The sequence below is a fragment of the Zalophus californianus genome, chromosome 9 (assembly GCF_009762305.2).
Source record: "Zalophus californianus isolate mZalCal1 chromosome 9, mZalCal1.pri.v2, whole genome shotgun sequence".
NCBI classification, from domain to species: domain Eukaryota; kingdom Metazoa; phylum Chordata; class Mammalia; order Carnivora; family Otariidae; genus Zalophus; species Zalophus californianus.
This window is the reverse complement of record NC_045603.1, coordinates 111,015,932-111,036,815: the sequence shown is the minus strand read 5'-3', so window position 1 is coordinate 111,036,815 and position 20,884 is coordinate 111,015,932. Positions and strand designations below refer to the sequence as shown.

At 35.5% G+C, this 20,884-nt stretch overlaps 1 protein-coding gene across 7 annotated transcripts in view; it reads right to left on the bottom strand.

Moving 5' to 3' along the window:
- Positions 1-20,884, bottom strand: part of ARHGAP12 (Rho GTPase activating protein 12) — a 115,175-nt gene that overhangs the window by 10,386 nt on the left and 83,905 nt on the right. For 6 of the 7 annotated variants that reach the window (XM_027592738.2, XM_027592739.2, XM_027592740.2 and 3 more), the window contains 4 exons: positions 15,283-15,344; positions 10,312-10,393; positions 3,814-3,915; positions 818-916 (listed from right to left, as the gene is read on the bottom strand). In XM_027592738.2, the coding sequence (XP_027448539.2) occupies positions 818-916; positions 3,814-3,915; positions 10,312-10,393; positions 15,283-15,344 (345 nt within the window). The remainder of the gene's footprint in view (positions 1-817; positions 917-3,813; positions 3,916-10,311; positions 10,394-15,282; positions 15,345-20,884) is intronic. The other variant, XM_027592741.2, reaches the window with a different exon arrangement.

The window sequence follows — 20,884 nt, the reverse complement described above, 5'->3', positions numbered from 1 at the left end:
CTAAAGCCTGTGATTCCCAACTTTTTTTCAATCTCTGTTTAGTTTAAAACCATAACACACTCCCGTAAGTATCACTTTCCTTTTTGTCACTGACATATGATCCTCAGTCAGGAGCCTTGTCCCCATATAGTGAGGGCGTAAGAATATAGTCTGAGAAGCACATCCCCTCTCTGTTTCTTCCTGCTCTTACGAACAGCAGCAGAGTATCAATTTGAGGTTCTTTTTGGTTGTTATACACGTACTACACATATTACATAACGTACTATATGTCTACTATATATATATAAAACACATACACATGTATGAGGAAATTTACCAGGAACAGGAGGGTACTGAACACCTCCCTGGTTGGGGGACAAGGGAGAACTAAAACACCTCCAGGGGTAGCTAGAGAGGTGTCAGGAGGAAAGAAAAAGTGCTCATGAAGAGAGACTAGTGCTTCATTCATTTCATACCTTTACCTAAGACCTGTCTCCACCAAACAGTACTGTTCCCAACTCATTGGTCATTGACTAAATACTCTGTACTAGGAATGGTTTGTCCCTCTTCTTGAATTACTTCTTTTTGGACAATGCCTCATGTGAAAATGATTTAAAATCCACTACTAGCAAGTATTATATAACTGAGAATATTAAATCATTCACCAGCTCCAAGGAATTGCTAAACTACCATTGCCTTTCCTACCTCTTGTCCAAATACATATTAAAAAAGTGTTTATTACATATAAACTGGACACTAGATATGCAATAACCAATTAAAATGCAGAAAAGAAAAACAGCTCTGAAGTAAAAAAAATTTACCTAAGTCCAACACATACCTGATTATTGATAGTACTACTAAGAACTTTAAACCAATCATTAATAACAGTGTCATTATCAGACTGAATTAGCAGTTCTGTTCCTTGACGGGTTTTCAGCTTTAGAGAAAAGGAGGAAAAAAAAAAAAAAAAGAGGATGGTTAGTACTTTCAACCAAATAAATAAAAAATATATATTTTTAAGATTTTATTGTTATTTTTAAGTAATCTCTACACCCAATGTGGGGTTTGAACTCACAATCTCGAGATCAAGAGTTGCACGCTCCACTGAGCCAGCCAGGAGCCCCCAGATAAATGAATATATTCAAGCCAAAGTCCACAAAACCACCAGCCAGAAGACTAGATGCCATAATATTATACTGAGCAATGAAAGGTTAAAGTAATGCACAGCAATGGAATATCTTTTAATATAAAATAATCCCAGGGGAATTAGTGTATAAAACATGAAGTTTTCCTCATAAAAAATTCTCAATGAAAATCTAATAACTTAAGGGTCCCAAATTCCAACACACAAATGCCACAGAACTTGCTGAAATCTAGTATACCATATCATTAAAAAATAAGTTCAAATATCAAAGCTGTGCATTTTTAGTTAGAATTGAAACAAAATTCATTTGTAAAGAAAGAAAATCTGTAATAGTTTTATGTAAATGTGAGGAATGTTTTTCTCTCTCCAGTTAAAAAATAAATGTAGAAAAAGTATATGAAAGAGTTAAAACTTTTATTATTTCCTATTTAATAGGTAAATAAATATAGTGGCTTAATGCAAAGAGAAGGCACAGACAATAAATGTTACATCACTTTTGGCAGAAACTACTAAATTATGTCAAATCATGAACTAACAAGTAAGGATCTCTTTGGTTCAAAGTTTCTTACACTGGATTGACGAAAAATTTGGAGGTATTAGGAGAATATTCCTAATTTCTCCTATTTTCTCGTTGGTAACTGTTTATTTTTTTTTCCTTGAGGAACATATGGCAATGTTTCCCAAACAACATTCTGAGACATATGCCTTAAACATAGTTCCCGAAGTAATGTTTAGAAAAGGTATTCCTCAAAAAAAAAAAAAAAAAAGGAAAAAACAGTTATATGGTATTAATTTGGGAAATACTGCATTAAAGAAAGTTAAACAAGATTCTCTCCTTCAAAACGTCTCAGGGCTTTGCTATTCCAGGGTGCTCTGATTTTCTAAAGAAAGAAAAACATCTACACCACTGCCTACATTTATTTGACCATGGATTAGTTTTCACTCTGAAATCACTTACTGAAACTGCAAGGCTAATTCAGGAAACACTGACTTCCTTTCTTGTACTTCTTTTAAGAGAGTAGGTCAAGCCAGTCAACCAATACTTGAATATTCGCCACACATAAGATATTCTCTGTTAAAGGTTCTTTCTTAAAGATAAGGAAAAATACAGTCTCTCTGCTTAAAAAAAAAAAAAAATCATCATCTAGTGGGACAAGTAATTTACAGATGATGGTAAACCTAAATTACACTAAATTAAATATTTTAAAAGCATAAATAAAAAAGAAGCATCAGTATTGTGATAGCATTTCTGATGGGTCTTGGAAAACACCTGACAGAGACTGCCATGGGTCAGTACTAATAAAGAGTAAAAATCACAGCAGGGAAACCTAGGTTTCACTTGGAAAACAGCAAGTGCATGAATAAGACAGGAAAGGACTGACACATGGGGCTATAAATGAAGGCTGGGATGTGGAAGACTGCAAAGACAGTCTGAATAATTCCTCCCATTTCCCATATACACACCCCTCTGCAACGTGCCTTTACTGCACTTCCACCAACAGGTGAGCTCCAGTCGCCCACAACCCTGAATGCCCAGCCAGCCTTCTGACTGCTTCACCCAACAGAACACACTGATGTGTGACTTCTCAGTCTAAGCCTCAGGAAGTGTCGTAGCTTCCGCTCTCACCCTCTTGGAAGCCTGACACTGCCATGTGAAGAAGCCTGAGGCAGCCTCCTTGAGGGAGAGATCTTATAAAGAAGGAGGCCTAGCAAACTGCTGGCACCAACACCAGACACATGAACTAGACCATCCAGATCGGGGCGAGCCACTGACTGACTAAAGCCTCATGAATGGTCCCATGTTGAGATCAGAATCACTCAGCTCGGCACAATCCGAACAAACAGAACAGTTCTTTTCCTAAGCTACTAAATTCTGAGGTGGTCTGATATGCTGCAATAAATAACTGATACAGAATCATATATTATGGGGGGGAGGGGATTTTATTTATTATTATTGTTTTTTTATTTGAGACAGAGAAAGAGAATGAGAGAGCACAAGCAGGGGGAGTGGCAGAGGGAGAGGGAGAAGCAGACTCCCCGCTGAGTAAGGAGCCCGATGCGGGGCTCAAACCCAGGACCCCAAGATCACGACCTGAGCCAAAGACAGCCCCATAACAGACTGAGCCACCCAGGTGCCCCTACTGGGTGTGCGGGGGTGGGGGGGGAATTTTTAATGACAAAATGGAAAGTTTTCAATTTATTTTTCATATTAGATTTGGTAGGTAAAGGAAACCATCCGCCCCCCTTTTTTTTAAGTTTTTATTTATCTACTTGTCAGAGAGAGAGCACAAGCAGGGGGAGTGGCAGGCAAAGGGAGAAGCAGGCTCCCCGCAGAGTGGGGAGCCCAATGCGGGACTTGATCCCAGGACCTTGGGACCATGACCTGAGCAGAGGGCAGACGCTTAACCCACTGAGCCACCCAGGTGATCCGGAATCACACCTTTTCTTGTTGGTAGGGAAAGCAAGATTGTGGAACAAAGGCTTGTCATCTATAGTCTGAGATCCCATGACTTACGCAAATGAAGCCCCGCTCTTCATGCCCGCTGCTTCTCCCTTAAACTATACCAAACTGACTTATTTAATGACCAACTTCGTCTTAGTCACTGAAATACAGCTCAGAAGAATTCAAAAAAGAACATCCAATACTATGGTTAAGAATGTGAGTAATACCTAGAAAACAAATGTATTACCTCAAACACATTCTTTTTGCTGGATTTATCCTTCGAAGCCATCTCCACCGTCGCCCCCTTTAGGTCCACTGTGAACTCTGGCTTGGACTGATTACTCCCAAACTTCATTTTAGAAAAAAGGAAAAACCTTTGTGATGTTCATATACACGTGTATATCAAAAAGAATTAAGACCAATTATTAACAATAAACCAAATAGGTGATTACCTCAAATTTTTGTCATTATAAAATAACAATTCCTACTTTAAAATTGAAATGTCTGTAAGACATGAATATATTGTTCATAGAAATAAAATGGCTCAACTTCCATCTTAATAAGAAAAATATAAAATAAAGCCACACTAAAATCTTTTTCACCCATCAGTATAGAAAAAAACAAATTCCAGACGTTAGATGAAAAACTATGTTTTTAATGATGTACTATATGCTGGCTAATTCAACATAATAATAAACAACACTATGTTTCTCATAGAGTATGGAATCTTCATATGCAAGTGGAGTATAAACTAGAATAATGCCTAGAGAGGGAAAACTGGTAATACTGTATTTGCAAATTTACAAACAAATGTATCCTTTGGCTTTAGCAATTTCATTTCTTGGAATTGATCCTAGACTATCTATGACTAAGTAAAAGGATGTGTTCAAAAAGGCAAGGCAATATTCTTACATATGTATAAATAATATCTGGCAGATAACAAGTGCTTTTCCACCTAATAAACAGTCTCTAAACCCGATTCTCTGCTTTCAAGAGTTATTTCCTTATCGACTATTTATGTTGTCAACAACAATAACTTGTAGAAACAGAAAACTCTAAGCCCCATATTCTTTTATTCAGCCTTTGTTAGAAATTATAACTAGAGCCAGATGCTAATAAAGCCTCAGCAATTTAATAAGGAATTGTGAAAAGAATAGGAAGACAGCTGACATGGGTGGTTTGAAAAGAAAAAGCACTTAGCTATTATATTTTGTTAACCAGATAAGGAAAAGATTAGCAAGTAGCAGAAAATTCATGTTAAATATAGACTTACTCTGCATCTTGCCATCATTAAGTTAAATTTTTGTTTAGTCTGTTAACTAAGAATAGAAAATAGCATTCTTATTTACTGAAAGGTTTAGAAGTTTTAAAATCTTTAAGGGCTAATGAATTGTAATCTTAAGATGAAAGATTTGTTACAGGAAATTTCATTTCTTAAAATATTTTCAAGTCAAATTATGTTTGTCACTGGAAATGGATCTTACCCATCAACCTAGTGATGGGTAAGATATTATGCACTATTCATAACGTCAATAACTACTCAGTGGCTTCGCATTTAATAAATGATTCGACCTCATCTATTTACTTCATCTTTTCAGCTAGCAACGTGGACTTAAATAATGTACTTGTTATAACAAAACAACACTTAGGATATTATTGTGAATGTATTAGTGGGATCAAAACAAAGCTTAGGATATTATATGAAATTTTTATTAGTGGAATCATAATAACAATCACAAAAATTTTAACTATTCTACAAAGTCTTGCCCTTAAGTACCTTTTGTCATTCAAAAGACATTCAATTAACCATAAAGCTACAATGGGCAAAGATAACTTTCTGAGTAAAAATGATGTATCTCAAAAGTCACAAAACTTAAATGTGCACGTTTAACCGAATGATAAAAATCACTGTACGTAACTTGTTGCCATCACATGCTCTGTCAATGGTTAGCTATAAACTAAGATACAAACAACTAACCAAGTATGATAGGGCAACCAAATACAAGTACAATGATAAGAGCACAGAATGCTGGTAAAAATGCATTCACTATGGTTGGCAAAATTTTGTGTTTGTTATTCATCCTTTTTCAAACTCTAATTCCACTCGATCATACACCCTCCAACATATTCGGGGCAAAGAAAATGGAATTACTGTGGCAAGGGGCATGCAACAAGAACACATACAGTGACAGCTGAAACAGGATCAGATTTTACATATGCAGGCCGACGACTGACAGAATTTTTCCAAGAAGAAAGCAGCGAAAGCAAGAGCTCAGAGACTGAGCCCTGTTGGCAGAATGACTTGATGGAGAAAGGGAAGAAAATGATGATGTCATAATAATGCACAATGGCAAAATGACACACAAGAGAAAAGCATATGGAACCAAATGGGACAAAACTACAATTCTACAAGCAGACACAACACAAACAAAGCTTAACTTCCAAATATTTTTATAAAGCCCCTTGCATTTATATCTCAGAATATTTTCTGACTCTTACTACATAAATTCATATTTTATTTTTAAGGTGAATGCTTTATAGAAATTACACTAAACAGACTTGTCTTAGCCTATATTCACAACAGAAGACTTGAGGGGTAATAGGGAGAGTCACATATGGCCCACTGCCACCTTGCTCAGCCCCCTTACTCAGACCTGCCGGGCAACTGTCCTCTGGTATCCCTTTCTAAGTCCTCTCTTGGGAGTGGCCCTACCATCCAGTTTGCCTTCCCCTTCCTCTAAGACAGTGGTTCTCAACCACAGGCAATTTTGTCCTCTAGGGGGCATCTGACAATGTCTGGAGACATTTGTGGTTGTCACAACTGGAGGTGGGGATGCTTTTGTCTCCTGCTAAATACCATACTATTTATAGGAGAGCCCCCAGAAGAATTATCTGACCCAAAAAGGAGACAAATTTTAGAAATTTAAATGCACATATAAGTAAATTTGAATAATTAGTGGTATTTGTAGGGTGATTTTTGTAATACTCAAGGAATATGATGAATGATATCTGAAAGGGAGCACAATACATGTCATGTCATACTGTCACCATGCACTTGTCAGTCTTCCCCATTACAGTGTAAGCCACGAAGACAGAGACCATGTTACTTCTATACCTCCAAACTTTTAACACAATGCTTAGAACAAAACAGGCTTTTATATGTCTGTTGAACAAACCAGGTGAAATGAAGTAAGAAAAAAAGCATTAATTTATGCTATTGATATCACAATCCAGTAGATAACTAATACACAGAAAACAACTGGAATGTATCCAGCCTAAAGGAGAAAGAATGGCTCACTGGATGATACAGCATCTATGTAAAATTTATCTTATACAGTGGAGTTGCATGCTGCATATGTACGTTTTGTTTACTCGATATTAACTATCCATGGAACCAAAACTAAATACAAAGTGTGAATTATTTAAAAACAAAAACAAAAAACAACTTCAAACAGTGTGGATGATTTTGCTCAGCCTTCAATCAATGAATATATGCTATGGAGTGAGCAAAAGATTTGAACCTGCTCTTTCTTCAAGTGGACCTAGGTGTAGGTTTTTGCACTATGTGTGAAAAACTAATTTTTAAAGAACAAAACTTCTGCAACATGGCCCCTTAAAGTAAACCAAACTCAAAAAGAATAATGATGATAATAACAACAACATAAACCAAACTCAACTAGAGGAAAAGCAATCTCCTCCAACATCAAAGGCAAAAGATGGCTCTGCTACAGATCAACTTCTAACTAACACCTTCCTAAGAGAGATACTCACGGACAATTTTCACTATAGGTGATTTTTGTCTTTTTGGCTTTTTTACCAGCCTTAGACTCTCATCCCCAAGTGTGATTTCAGTATACAAAAAGGATATTTTACCTACAATAAATCTACTTGGTGACTGAGCAGAGAAACAAAACTATTATTTTTTTTTCAAATCATTTTTAACAATCCTAATTACAGAGTTAATTAAGAACCCTCTCACATATTTCACCAATTTTTACTATTTATGAATGTTCTATAATGCCAAAATACATTATACACACTCACACACTTTTTATTTGAATAATCTTACTTGCTTTTACTTAGACCATTTAAATTAGTTTTCATTCCCTTCATAAGTGTTACATATGGAAAGAAAAAGCAAGACAGTCTGATCTTTAAATATGCCATAAAACAAAAATTACGAACTGACTGCATAACCAAGCATTTTATCACCTTCCACATCTGTTTAGTTTTTATTGAGACTATAAATACAGTAGGACTATATTTTATTTAATTATACTGATCTGAAATGATAATATACTGTATGATTCACAATATATTAGTAAAATTTCATTTAAAGGCAAAAATTCAAATAGTAAATCCCCCAAATTAAAAACTCATTAAGAATTCTACAATTGCCAAACTGGCTAGCTTGGTGAATTTTTAACTCTGCCTCCGCTATTGCCACATGACAACACAGTGACACAGCTCTGGCTGATGAACAGAAACACCTCACACCCTTTGTCAGGATAAGATTTAATTATGAGTTCTGAATTATGTAAAACCTTCGTGAGTGAAAATCTTAAAATGCAACCAGCCTGTACTAACAATCATGTACTAACAATCACTTAACATCTTTTCGTTTAAAACGAAGTTCCCATTTTCTTTTACAAGCATACAAACCTGCCTACCTAAATGATGCCTCTTACCCTAAGGCTCTACTTTATCTGTACATACCACAACCTCCAGTCTTTAAGTATCAGAAATTATCAAATAAATGCCCATTATCCAGCTTTCTTTGAGTACTTTTTTTATTACTTATTAATTTGTTTCTCCATTCCTCTTCTTTCATTCATTTCCTGCACTCAATTTCAAATAAAAGTTGAGCCACAAGTAGGAAGAAGAAATAATTGCATAACCCTGTAGAAATGCATTAACGCAAACAAGAAAGTACCATATGCTTTACCTCAGGGGGAAAAAAGGAGAAACACATAACTATCAATTTACTTTAAGATAAGTGAAACCAGACTTTCAATCTTTAAATATGGAAAACATGTATTACAGATCAGTTCCACTGTACTGGCTAAACAATGAAGCAAATCAAAGGTGAAGTAAAACAGAAGAAACATTCTAGAATGTTCATTTTAGTGCCCAATCCAGAGGATTTTTGGGTTGCCATTTCAAAGTATTTGTGGACTAACATGCTCTGTGGCATTCCTGTTTTAGAAGAATGTTAAATGGCTGCATTATAAATGTAGATGAGTAGAATCTGCTTGAATTTTATAAATGGATTTTCTTTTTCAACAAACAAGGTCCATAGGTCCTGTTAATTTTAAAACGACTCAGTAAATGTAAGGAAATATTGGTTAAGGTAGGATATAAAGCAAACTAAAGACATTAGATTGATTTCATTTTAAATTTTATTTAAGCATTGACCCTTCAAACTCAATTACCAAAAATTTTTGGAAATATCCAGAGCATGGACTCTGGAGACAAAATGCCACCTAGATCTGCCACTTAGTAGCTAGCTAAACAACCTTCAGCAAGCTCCTTAACTGATTTATACCTCATTCTCTCAACTACAAAAGGGGAAGGGGGTTGATAAAGAGTAGCTATATCAGACTTAAGAAAATAATATATACCTAATCATCTGCCCTTAGAACAGTACCTGATACATATTAAGCATTCAAAAAGTGTTAGCTGTTATATGTCACAAATTATAATTTTTTGTATTTGTATTACAAATTAACCAAGGAGTAACAATAGTAAACATTCAGATATACAAAAAAAACTCCAAAACCCCATGAGTAATGGGATATTTACTTATTCTTCTAAAAGCTGGCTGACATTATATACAGATATGGACACCTGAATCACCGACTAGTATCCAAAGATCAGATTACAATTCAAGGTGGGGCTTGACATATTTCTTTGCTTATTTTCTGACTAGCTGAATTAGCCAAGTCACAAGCACAAGAAAGTTTTACAGGTATCCCCTGCTTTTCGAAAGTTCACATTACACCACTTTGCTTTTTACAGAAGACATATCAGTACTTGTTTTTGCTAGCCAAAACAAATCTGATGAGTATTTCCACTTTCATTAAAAAAGGTTAAAAGTGAAAATAGTGTTCAGTGTTTGTTGCACTGCAAGCAATTAATGGAGGTAGCACGCACCCTGAGCAGTCAAAGTGGCCCACTAAGCTCCTTCTCAGGAAACCACACTCAGCATGTCAGCATCCCTCCACCATAGTTTGGACTGTGTGAGCATCTGTGTTTTAGCTCCTCTGTGCATCCATTAGCAAGATATATATCCTAAAGTATCAGAAAAGCCTAAAAGGTTTTTTTTGGGGGGGGTGGCGGGGGGTCTGGGAATGCTCAAAAATTTTTCCATATAGATTAATGATAACTGCTTCTTTGCTTTACAGAGGTCTCATAGGAGCACCCTGCTTTTGGACAGCAGGGGAAACCTGTAATACCCGGAGCTGAATCAAGATATCTATTTTGTCCTATAATGTCCAAGTAGTAAGCCCATCTTTCAGTTCAATGGATAAAATAGACTTTGTTGATTTTAATAATACAACTAATCAGACTTCTAATTAGCCCTCCTCTTTTGTTACAAGTCAAAATGCATCTTTTAAAAAACTTTATTTACTTTTATTTGCACACCAGCTGTAGCTAGAAGGACTCTGAAATACTTTGTGAAATTCAGGTACAATACCATCCACATAATTTAATGTGTAAAGCCTTCAAGAGAAGAAATACTTACCCAACTTGTGCTGCTTCCTTGAGTTTTGGTAAAGAGTAAAGATGAACCTTGCAACACAGCCCAAGAAGACAACCAGTTCTTTCTGTAAGTATAAAGAGAACCAACTAAAGCTTTGCTATTCAGTTTTTCCAACCAAATTTAAAATATTACAACCTAGTTATCAATGTTGCCCACAATTTACATTAATTATTGACATTCTAATTGTTTTTATTGAGGATATAATGCTAATGGAATTACATTCATTTTATGGTTCCAAACTGACCCTAAAGGCCCCCCAAACAAATGAAGCTAATAGAGATGTTATCAGAAAAACTATATACCTAATTATGTTCACATGGTAATCCAGCACACTTGGGATCAAGGGTACCAAATTACCTTGAAGGAACATGAACTGAACTCTGTATTTGGCAAGAATTATTCATGATTAAAAATCAGGAAAACTTGTCCACCTCACCTAATTCTATTGTTTCATATTTCTTGGTTATCTCTCTTCCCCTAAATAAGACTACACTAGGTAATTGGGAGATACTAGGCACATTAGTAGATAGTAGGTATAATAAATTACATACTCATTGATCAGAGATTACTGAGGTTTCTTTTATATTTTTTATATTTTTTGTTTTATTTTATATGTATATATATGTTTATCCTTATTTTATTTATATTTTATTTTTGTATTTCTTGGTTATCCCCCTTCCCCTAGTAAGGTTACACTAGGTAAATGGGAGATACTAGGTACAATAAATTACATACTTATTGATCACGATGTTACTAAGATGAAGGTTTTTTTTAATTGTCTAAGTTATAAAATCAACACATATATCAAAATTCTAAATATAAAAATGTATAAAAAGAACGGTCCCCATTTCTTCTCCTTCAATCCACATTCCAGAGACAACCAATGGAATGCAATCATTGGCAGACTAAAATGAATGTCAAATATGTCTACTACAGAAATTTATTAAAGCAAACCTTACTACCAAACATACTGACAGTTTTGTGAAAATTCTACAGGCACTCAAAAGGAGTTCTCCATTTTCAGAATTTAGAATTTAATAACTATCAATTAGACCTACTTTGTTATTTTCTATGTACACTTGAACTTCATGGATTAAAAGTGAAATAAAGTTTACTACTATTGAGTTTCTATTTTTCCTTTTATTTCCTGTTGTTTTTGCTCATGGCTGTTAATGCTACTTATTTGGTGAATGGCTATTCTTAATGATTAGATCTTTATTGCTGATTTATCGATGGTTTTGACATGCCTGTTCTTTTAACTTTTCTGAATCATTTTTATGATGTTTTCTTTATATGTAATATTTAGGTGGGTTTTGTTTTGTGCTTCAATCTGAACATCTTTTTCTTTCAACAGGGGAGTACAGTCCATTTACATTTATTGATATTGATATCTGGCCCTTGTGTTATCATTTTGTTACATCTTCATTTTATTATTTTGTTTCATCTTCATTTTATTATTTTGTTTTGTGTGGATCTCAAGATATTTTGAAGGGACTTATTTTTATTTGTAAGTTTATTTTATACTCAATCTTCTATTTCTATAGAGAGCATCTACAAACTCCCTCCTCTGAAAAATGCTAATATCAGTATATTTCCACTTTAAATAAACTTCTTGAATTTAATTTTCAAAATCAAAAACCGTAGAACTAGCAAATATATCCAAGAATACTGGATTTTTTAAAAAGATTTTATTATTTGACAGAGAGAGACACAGCGAGAGAGGGAACACAAGCAGGGGGAGTGGGAAAGGGAGAAGCAGGCTTCCCGCTGAGCAGGGAGCCCGATGTGGGGCTCGATCCCAGGACCCTGGGATCATGACCTGAGCCACCCAGGTACTCCGAATATTGGACATTTGAACACTGAATTAACAATAGCTGCCTCGAAGACTGAAGCACTTGCGTACCTCAGTTGCAAGCAGAATTAGTCACATTTTTTTCCTGGAAAAAAAAGTACAATGACTGACGGTCACACTACGATTATTTAGACTTGAGTATCTGGCAGGTAGACATTATCTCAAAAATAAATGAAGTGAGTCTGTCATTTAAATGACAGTATTTGTTGACAAAAAATTGAAGCTTTCAAAGGGAAAATAGAATTTTGGAAAACTTGGCATATCTGCCACTGTGAGGCTGACAATTTTCCAATAGCTAATGACTTTTCTGATGATGTTACTGATTTGTGATTCTTTGATATTATAAAATATGTCAACATTTGAAAAATCAGCAAACTTAGTGAACCAGTATTTTCCAAATGATCTGCAAGATGCTACAAAATTACGTACAGGTAAAGAGTCCTTCAAAATGCAACACAGACCAATGCTTTTTTAAGATTTTATTTAATTATCTGAGAGAGAGAGAGCACGAGAGCAGGGTGAGGGGCAAAGGGAGAAGCAGACTCCCCGCTGAGCAGGGAGCCTGATTCGGGGCTCCATTCGGGGCTTGATCCTGGGACTCTAGGAGCCCAAGGCAGATGTTTAACCGACTAAGCCACCCAGGCTCCCCCCAGACCAATGGATTTTGACGTAACTAAGTATGAAAAGTTCATTAACAGTTTTTCACAGTCTTAACTTGCGGAGTTTTGGTGTAGCAGAAAAATACACGCAATTACCTAAGAAGAATATTAAAACACTCCTCCCTTTCCAACTTTATATAAGAAAAGGAGGATTATCTTCATATACAACAGACTGCCTGCCAGCAGAGATGAGGATCCAGCTGTTTTCCATTAAGCCAAATACTAAAGATTTGCAAAAAATGTGAAACAATGCCACACTTCTCAAGGAAAATTTTTGTATTGGAAATACAGGGGTTTTTCCTTTATAAAAATGTTACTCACGTTAACATATAATGGGTTATTAGTTTTAAGAATTAAAAAACTTAAAATGTCTCAGCTTTAATTTCTCAAATCTACAGCTATAAACTATACACATAAAAAGTTCTTTGCAGCAATCAATAATTTTTAAGAGTTTAAAGGGGTCCTCAGATCAAAATGCTTGAGAATCACTAATATACAGGAAATTAAAAAACTAGTTTGCTCAACTCTACATAAATAAAGATGAAATAGATGATATTCTTTGGAAAACATAAATCACCAAAAGTTTTCCAAAATAAGTAGAAAATCTAAAAGACTAATTACCACAGGAAAAACGACAACAATGAAAAAAGAGAAAGTGGCCAAAGAACTAGGTGCACTACATATGCCCAAAAGGGAGAAAGAGGAAAAATAAAGACCCCATTCACAAGTGACTTCGCCCAAGGAACAATTTAAAGAACAAATAATTGCAGTATTTGTAAAGTTGTTTCAGAGCACTTAAAAGAAAAATTTCCAAGTACTAAAATGTGACAAAGACAGTTCATTTAAAGCAAATCTTGAAAACTTAACTACATGTAAATTTTAAACTCTTCTTTACACAACAGGCTGATCTCTGTTGACTATAAACTCATAGCATTTTAGTAGTTCTTAAAAACTGGGGAAAATGCAACTTGCTTATTACAAAGAGTTAATTTTCCTTAATTCATTAGGAGATACCACACAACCAAAAAAGCCAACAACCCAATAGACAAACAGATAAAGGGGATGAACTGACAAATTAACAACAACAAAAAGACATACAAATGGCTTAGGATACCCTACCACACTAAAAAGTAACACAAATTAAAAATATCATTCTCTCTCTAATCTCTATTAGCAAAGATCAAAAAAGTGGACAACATATTGAATTGGCAAAGGTGTGGAGAAAGCCACTGCTTTTGGAAGTATGAACTGCTTCAGTGCCTTAGAGCGTAATATGGAACACTATCAAAATGACTAGTGCACATAGCTTAGCCATTCCACTTTTGTAGAATCTATTCCACAGGGATTTACATATTTGCAAAATGAACTATGTAAGATGTGATGTAAGTGTAATACTGTTTGCAACAGCTAAACAATGTAAACATTCTAAATGTCTAGCAATAGACAGGCATATTTACCCACCATATGGCTAAATAAACCAGGATACAGCCACACAATATATAACCAAGGACAGTTAAAAACAATGTGGTGGCTCCACATGCAACAAAACAGAACCATCTACAAAATAAACTGCTCAAAGACTGTGTTTAAAAAATTAACCTATGCAGGGGCACCCAGGTGGCTCAGTCACTTGAGCATCGGTCTCTTGGTTTTGGCTCAGGTCATCATCTCAGGGTTGTGAGAGCCAGCCCTGCATTGGGATTGGCACTCAGCTCAGAATCTGCTCAAGATTCTCTCTCCCTCCCCGTCTGCCCTTCCTTCCAATGTGCACACTCACACTCATTCTCAAATAAATAAAATCTTTAAAATATATACATTAAAAAAATTACTATGCATATAGAAATATATATATCTTCTATCTCTGAAGGAAAACACTACATCTCATTCACTTAACTAGCTGCCTCTGGGGAATGGAAATCATGGCTGGGTAATTGACTTTTGGCTAAACACTTTTATCGTGTGCACTTACTGCTTACTGAAAAAAAATTTATTTTAAAGATTTTATTTATTTATTTGAGAGAGAGAGAGAGAGAGAGAGAGCACAAGCAGGGGGAGGGGCAGAGGGAGAAGAAGGCTCCCCATTGAGCAGGGAGACCAATGTGGGACTTGACCCCAGGATGCTGGGATCATGACCTGAGCCAAAGGTAGACGCCCAACCGACTGAGCCACATAGGCACCCCTGGAAAATTTTTTTCAAATAAAGCTAACGGTTGCTCAGAATCCTATGCTTTATCACCCTGAATTTAATATAACCTTAAAAAATATGTCAAGACAAAGGAAGATTTTCATACATTTCATGACAATTCTACATACATATTAGAAAATACATCTGAAATTCTTATGAACCTTTTAATCATTTCCACTAGAATGTAACTGTACTCATAGCTTTTACTTATTTCGATCAAATAAAACATGTCAGAACATTAATGGTTTTGTACTTACCGAACCTTTTTCCCATTTTCAGTAATTTTTGTTACATTTAGTAATCCATATTTTTCTTGACCCTATGGAACAGAGTAATACTGTTTATACATCATTCACATAGACAATGAGGTCCAAATTCTTACATATGAATGAATCAAAATGATCTGGTACTCTAAAAATTAGCTTAAAAAAAAGATCAGTCAGTATGTAATATGCTTAGTTCTAAAGTATATTAGGGAATACAATTTCCTAATACTTCTGTATAGTTATTTTCAGTAACTTTACAATTAAACTTTTCCTCTTCTCAAGTCCTGGCAACCATAAGGTACTTTGCTATCAAATCAGATTTCCACATGAATACCACTAGTCAGCACTGGAAAAATGATTTATGACTTCCTGTTCAAAGAAAGTAATATAATGCTATAATGATAAATACCACAAAAAGCAATTATTTACTTTGCTGTTATTTTACAGCAATACAGTCTGAAAATTATCTAAGATACTAACCTGCTTTGTCAAATGTAAAAATAACTAGATAGAACAAATGCAGTAACTGCATTAATAAATTACTCAAAGTAAATGTTATTATACATAGAACTAGCCGTAAGGTGGCATTAAAAAATTCAGTATGAGCTTCATGACATATATTATCAGATGGTAAACTGGGGCTCTGGACAAACCAGATACACTAGTTGGCTGATGTCAAAAATAGTGACCCAGCTTTATCACCAAACCCCAGGAAAGCAAGAGCCACTTTGCTGAGGTTAACGGTCATCTTAAAATTCCTCCAGGTAGAAGAAAGGAAACACTTCCCCACTGCTTTAGCTTCCAATATTCAACTAAATGTAATCAAAATGAGTTGGTATCTACAGCAATCATCAATATTAGTAAGCAATGTATATACATGACAGAGCAAATGTACTTCAACTGAAACATACATAGAGGCGGCACACAGAAAAAATATTCCCAATTCAGAATTTATTTCTATTTAATCCATACCTCGGCTATTTTCTCAATGTACTTCCTTGAGAAAAAGATAAGTCTTTCTTGTATGGGACATAATGTTTAAAAAATAATGTTTGAAAGTTTTGCCTAGCCTGATAAAAACTCTCACCTATAAGCGAAGCTGATAAAGTATTAATGTTAATTCGTGGTACACTGGGAACTTGGGAAACAGTCACATGACGTTTTATTGTAATTTTTTCATGAAGCATAGGTTAGATCTCCTTAGATATGCAAGTCTGATACTTCTAAGAGCTGTTGCCTCTTAACAAAAACATCAATCACACAGTTACAAGTATGCACAAGATATCAAGTAAAAACATTCCCAATTTACTATCAGAAGCAGGAAGGAAAAAAAACTTTCAAAGATACAGGAACTAAGTACAACATTAATCTGAGAGGATGGCACTGCTTATGTGAGCTAGGGAGCACAGGAGTCAGAAGAGCAGGAGTGGGAATCAAGCCTATAAAAAAATGCCAAAGCTGGAACTGAACAGGACAAAAGAGCTGAGGCATGAGAGAAATACCGAAGAAAAATGGAAGTGACAGACCACATAAGCTTAAGGTTGAGTGAGACGTTCTAAATCAGGGATTCTTACCTGAGGCAATGGATGGACTGAAACTGGTATAAAATTGTGCGTGGACAGTATATACATTGTTTAAGGGTCCAGGACACTCATGCAATTCTCACAGGCATCAAGACTCCAGTACTAATGCTCTAAGTATTAAACACTCTAATTTGAACATAAAATAAGAACAAAATTTGCCACATCCAAAATGTACAAATACAAAAATACTTGGCTAAGTGTTATGAGAAAGGTGTATCTAACTTCACCTGAAAGAGAGAGGGAGTGAAGAGAAGGCTTCCTGGAGACTCTTGAGCTAAGGAATTGGGGTTAGCTAGATGGTGACAGTAGGCGATGAAAACAACAAAGTATAAAGGTACAGAAGTGAAAGAGAGCATATCATATCTGAGGGCCTTTAAGTTCCCTCAAAGTAATGGGTGAGGTGAAGTAGCAAAGAAATGAAGCAGTGTAAAGTATGAACTAAGAAAGGGTGGCAAGACAGGGAACCAACCAGAATACATTCTAGTAATTACCACAGGAGATGGTGAAGGCCTGAGCTAGGGCAGTGCATGTGAGCAAGCGATGAGGAGCCAAATTTGAGAGATTCAGAAGACAGAATTGACAGGGACTGGATAGGAGGGAAAGAGGGCAGATCTGAGGAAAACTCCCAAGCTTGAACAACTGGATAGATGGTGGTATCTCAGTTTTAATGACACTTTTTTAGAGAAGCTTTCCCACACGACTCTTAAGTAGGAGCTCCTCTACACCTCCCATTATTTACCACTGCCCCCAGTTTGGTCCCTTCATTGCATTTAATGCAAAGTACAATTACATCTTTTATTTACGGTCTATTTTATTGGGCTGTACACTGGGACCATATCTGCTGTGTTCATCAATGTATGACAAGTGTCTACAGCATGTAGTTGATGTGTGATACAATACATATCTGTTGAAGTAATTAACCAACATATTAGCAGTGCTATTCCAAGAAAGGAATATAAAAGAATGCCAGTGATGGAGAAAATCAAGCTTTAACTTTTAAACACTGAAGTTTCTGAGTTTGATATAAAAGTGCTAAAGAGGCAGATGAATAATAGAGGTTTGACTACACAGGTGAGAGGTTTGGGGAAAAAATTTAGATTTTGAACATATTTTTTTTAATTTTATTTTATTATGTTATGTTAGTCACCATACAATACATCATTAGTTTTTGATGGACATACTTTTTGGTGTACTTTCGCTACTTAATATGATTCAAAACAACCAATGTTTTTGTGTTGCTTACTAAAAAAACTCCATAAAAATATCCTGTTAAATCCTGCAAAAAATGCCCACATTTACACACGAATATTTCTTAGTCTAAATAGATTTGATATTCCAAAGGAAACTTCATACTGAAAATAAGCAGAAATGTTTTAGTAAGGACTAGCAAAATATGGTTAAAATTTAATCAAAATGACTGTACTTAGATTACCCTATCCTAATAGGGTAAGAAAACAATAAAATGTTAGTTCTCTTTAGTAATCTGGGAAAATTTCCACAGGCTCATAATCACTTTGCAGGCTCCAGAATTTTTTTTTTTTTTTAAGTAGGCTCCATGCCCAGCATGGAGCCCAACGTAAGGCTTGAACTCAAGACCCTGAGAGATCAAGACCTGAGCTGAGATCAAGAGTCGGCCGCTTAACCAACAGAGCCACCCAGGTGCCCCTGCAGGGTCCACAATTTCTAATCAATGTTGCATTTATTTGGTAAACAGGAATTTCCCAATTTGGCTAACAATTATCATATACCAAAATCAATACAACCCATCAAAATCCTTATCTTCAGTTAATCATGCAATAAGTATTTTTTTTAATACAGAGTAGCTTTGCACAGTGATATAGTGGTTGAAGAACCAGGTGATGCAACTTCCAGAACAGGTAAGTTGACAAGGAGAGAAGACAAACTAGTGGTTGCCAGGGGAGAGGAAAAGGTGATGGGGAAATGTGGGGTGAATGCTTAATGGGAATGGGTTGCCCTTTCAGGTAATGAAAATGTCCTGAAGCCAGGTAGAAGTGATCACTGCACACTCTGTAAATATACTATATGCCATTTAAATGTATACTTTAAAATGGTTAATGGCTAATTTTCTGTTATATGAATTTCACCTCAATAAAAAAAAATATTTTAGGGGAACCCAGCTGGCTCAGTTGGTTAAGCATCTGACTCTTGATTTAGGTTCAGGCCATGATCTCAGGGTTATGAGATTAAGCCCTGTTTTGGGCTCTGTGCTCAGCATGGAGCCTGCTTAAGATTCTCTCTCTCCTTCTGCCCCCACCCCCCAAAAAAAATTTTTTTAATATATTTTAGGGGCGCCTGGGTGGCTCAGTCATTAAGCGTCTGCCTTCAGCTCAGGTCATGATCCCGGGGTCCTGGGATCGAGCCCCACATCAGGCTCCCTGCTCGTGGGAAGCCTGTTTCTCCCTCTCACTCTGCCCCTGCTTGTGTTCCCTCTCTCGCTGTGTCTCTGTCAAATAAATAAATAAAATCTTTAAAAATATATATATATATAGGGCGCCTGGGTGGCTCAGATGGTTAAGCGTCTGCCTTCGGCTCAGGTCATGATCCCAGGGTCCTGGGATTGAGTCCCGCATCAGGCTCCCTGCTCCTTGGGAGCCTGCTTCTCCCTCTGCCTCTCTCTCTCTCTCTTTCATGAATAAATAAAATCTTTAAAAAAAAAAATTCTCTAAAAAAAATATATATATATATATTTTAAAGAACTAGTGTTTTAAAAAATTAGATGTTTAAATATTTTTTAAAAAGGCTTTAGAACAGTTCTATTCAATGAAAAAAACATTAACAAATATGTCCATAATACTTTTGCTAAAGAAAGTGTTAAAACATTCTTTTCTCCAATGCATTTTTTTTCTCTCCAATGCATTTTAATACCATAATTGTAAATACAGGGTCAAAAACTCAAGTTTCCAAATTATATATTCTTAAATTTTACTCAGTATTCAGTGACTGGAAACTTCAAAATGCACATTTATCTGGAGTATTACTCAGCCATAAAAAAAGAATGAAATCTTGCCATTTGCAATGACATGGATGGAGCTAGAGAGTATTATACTAATAAGCAAAATAAGTCAGAGAAAGACAAATACCATATGATTTCACTCATATGTGGCGTTTAACAAAATAAAGAGACCAAGGAACAGACTCTTAACTATAGAGAACGAACTGAGGGTTACCAGAGGGGAGGTGGGTGAGTGGATGGGTGAAATAGGTGATGGGGATTAAGGGGTGCACTTGTTGTGATGAGCACGAGGTGTTGTATGGAAGTGTTGAATCACTATATTGTACACCTGAAACTAATATCATACTGTATGTTAACTGGAATTTAAATAAAAACTTTAAAAAATAAAATAAAATGCACATCTGTCATAGATACACTGGGACAAACAGAGACTGGGTTCTCAGATCAGTCCAAAAAATCCTATTTGATCCACACTGTACTCATACTGTACAGAAGGAGAACATTGATCTTTTTAAAAAGTATGTGCTGGGTATTTCAAAAAAGGATTTGAAGGGGCCATGAAAAATAACAATAATGCATCTGAAAATTGGAAATGAAACAAGAAAAAAATGAACATGTTTAAAATCTGTATTAAGGGATGGAATTTTAAATCTGGTTTAATTAGAAAAGCTTCCATGAAAACATTGTACTAAATGAACAAAGTCTGCCAAAAAAGACCACATATTATAGGAGTCTATTCTTATGAAATGTCCAGAATAGGCAAATCCAGTGAGACAGAAAGTAGATTCCTGGTTGTTCAGGGCTTGGTGAGACGTGGAGGTTAGACAGGTGATACTAAATAGAATGTGGTTTCTTCCTGAGGCGATGAAAATATTCTAAAATTGACTGTGATGACGGCTGCACATTTCTGAATACACTAACAACCACTTAACTGTACACTTAAGTGAGCAAATCACACAGTATATAAATTACAAGCTTTTTATAAAAACAAAAAAGAGACTAAAGAGGTGGATGGGCAATTTGCAGAGATTTAAAA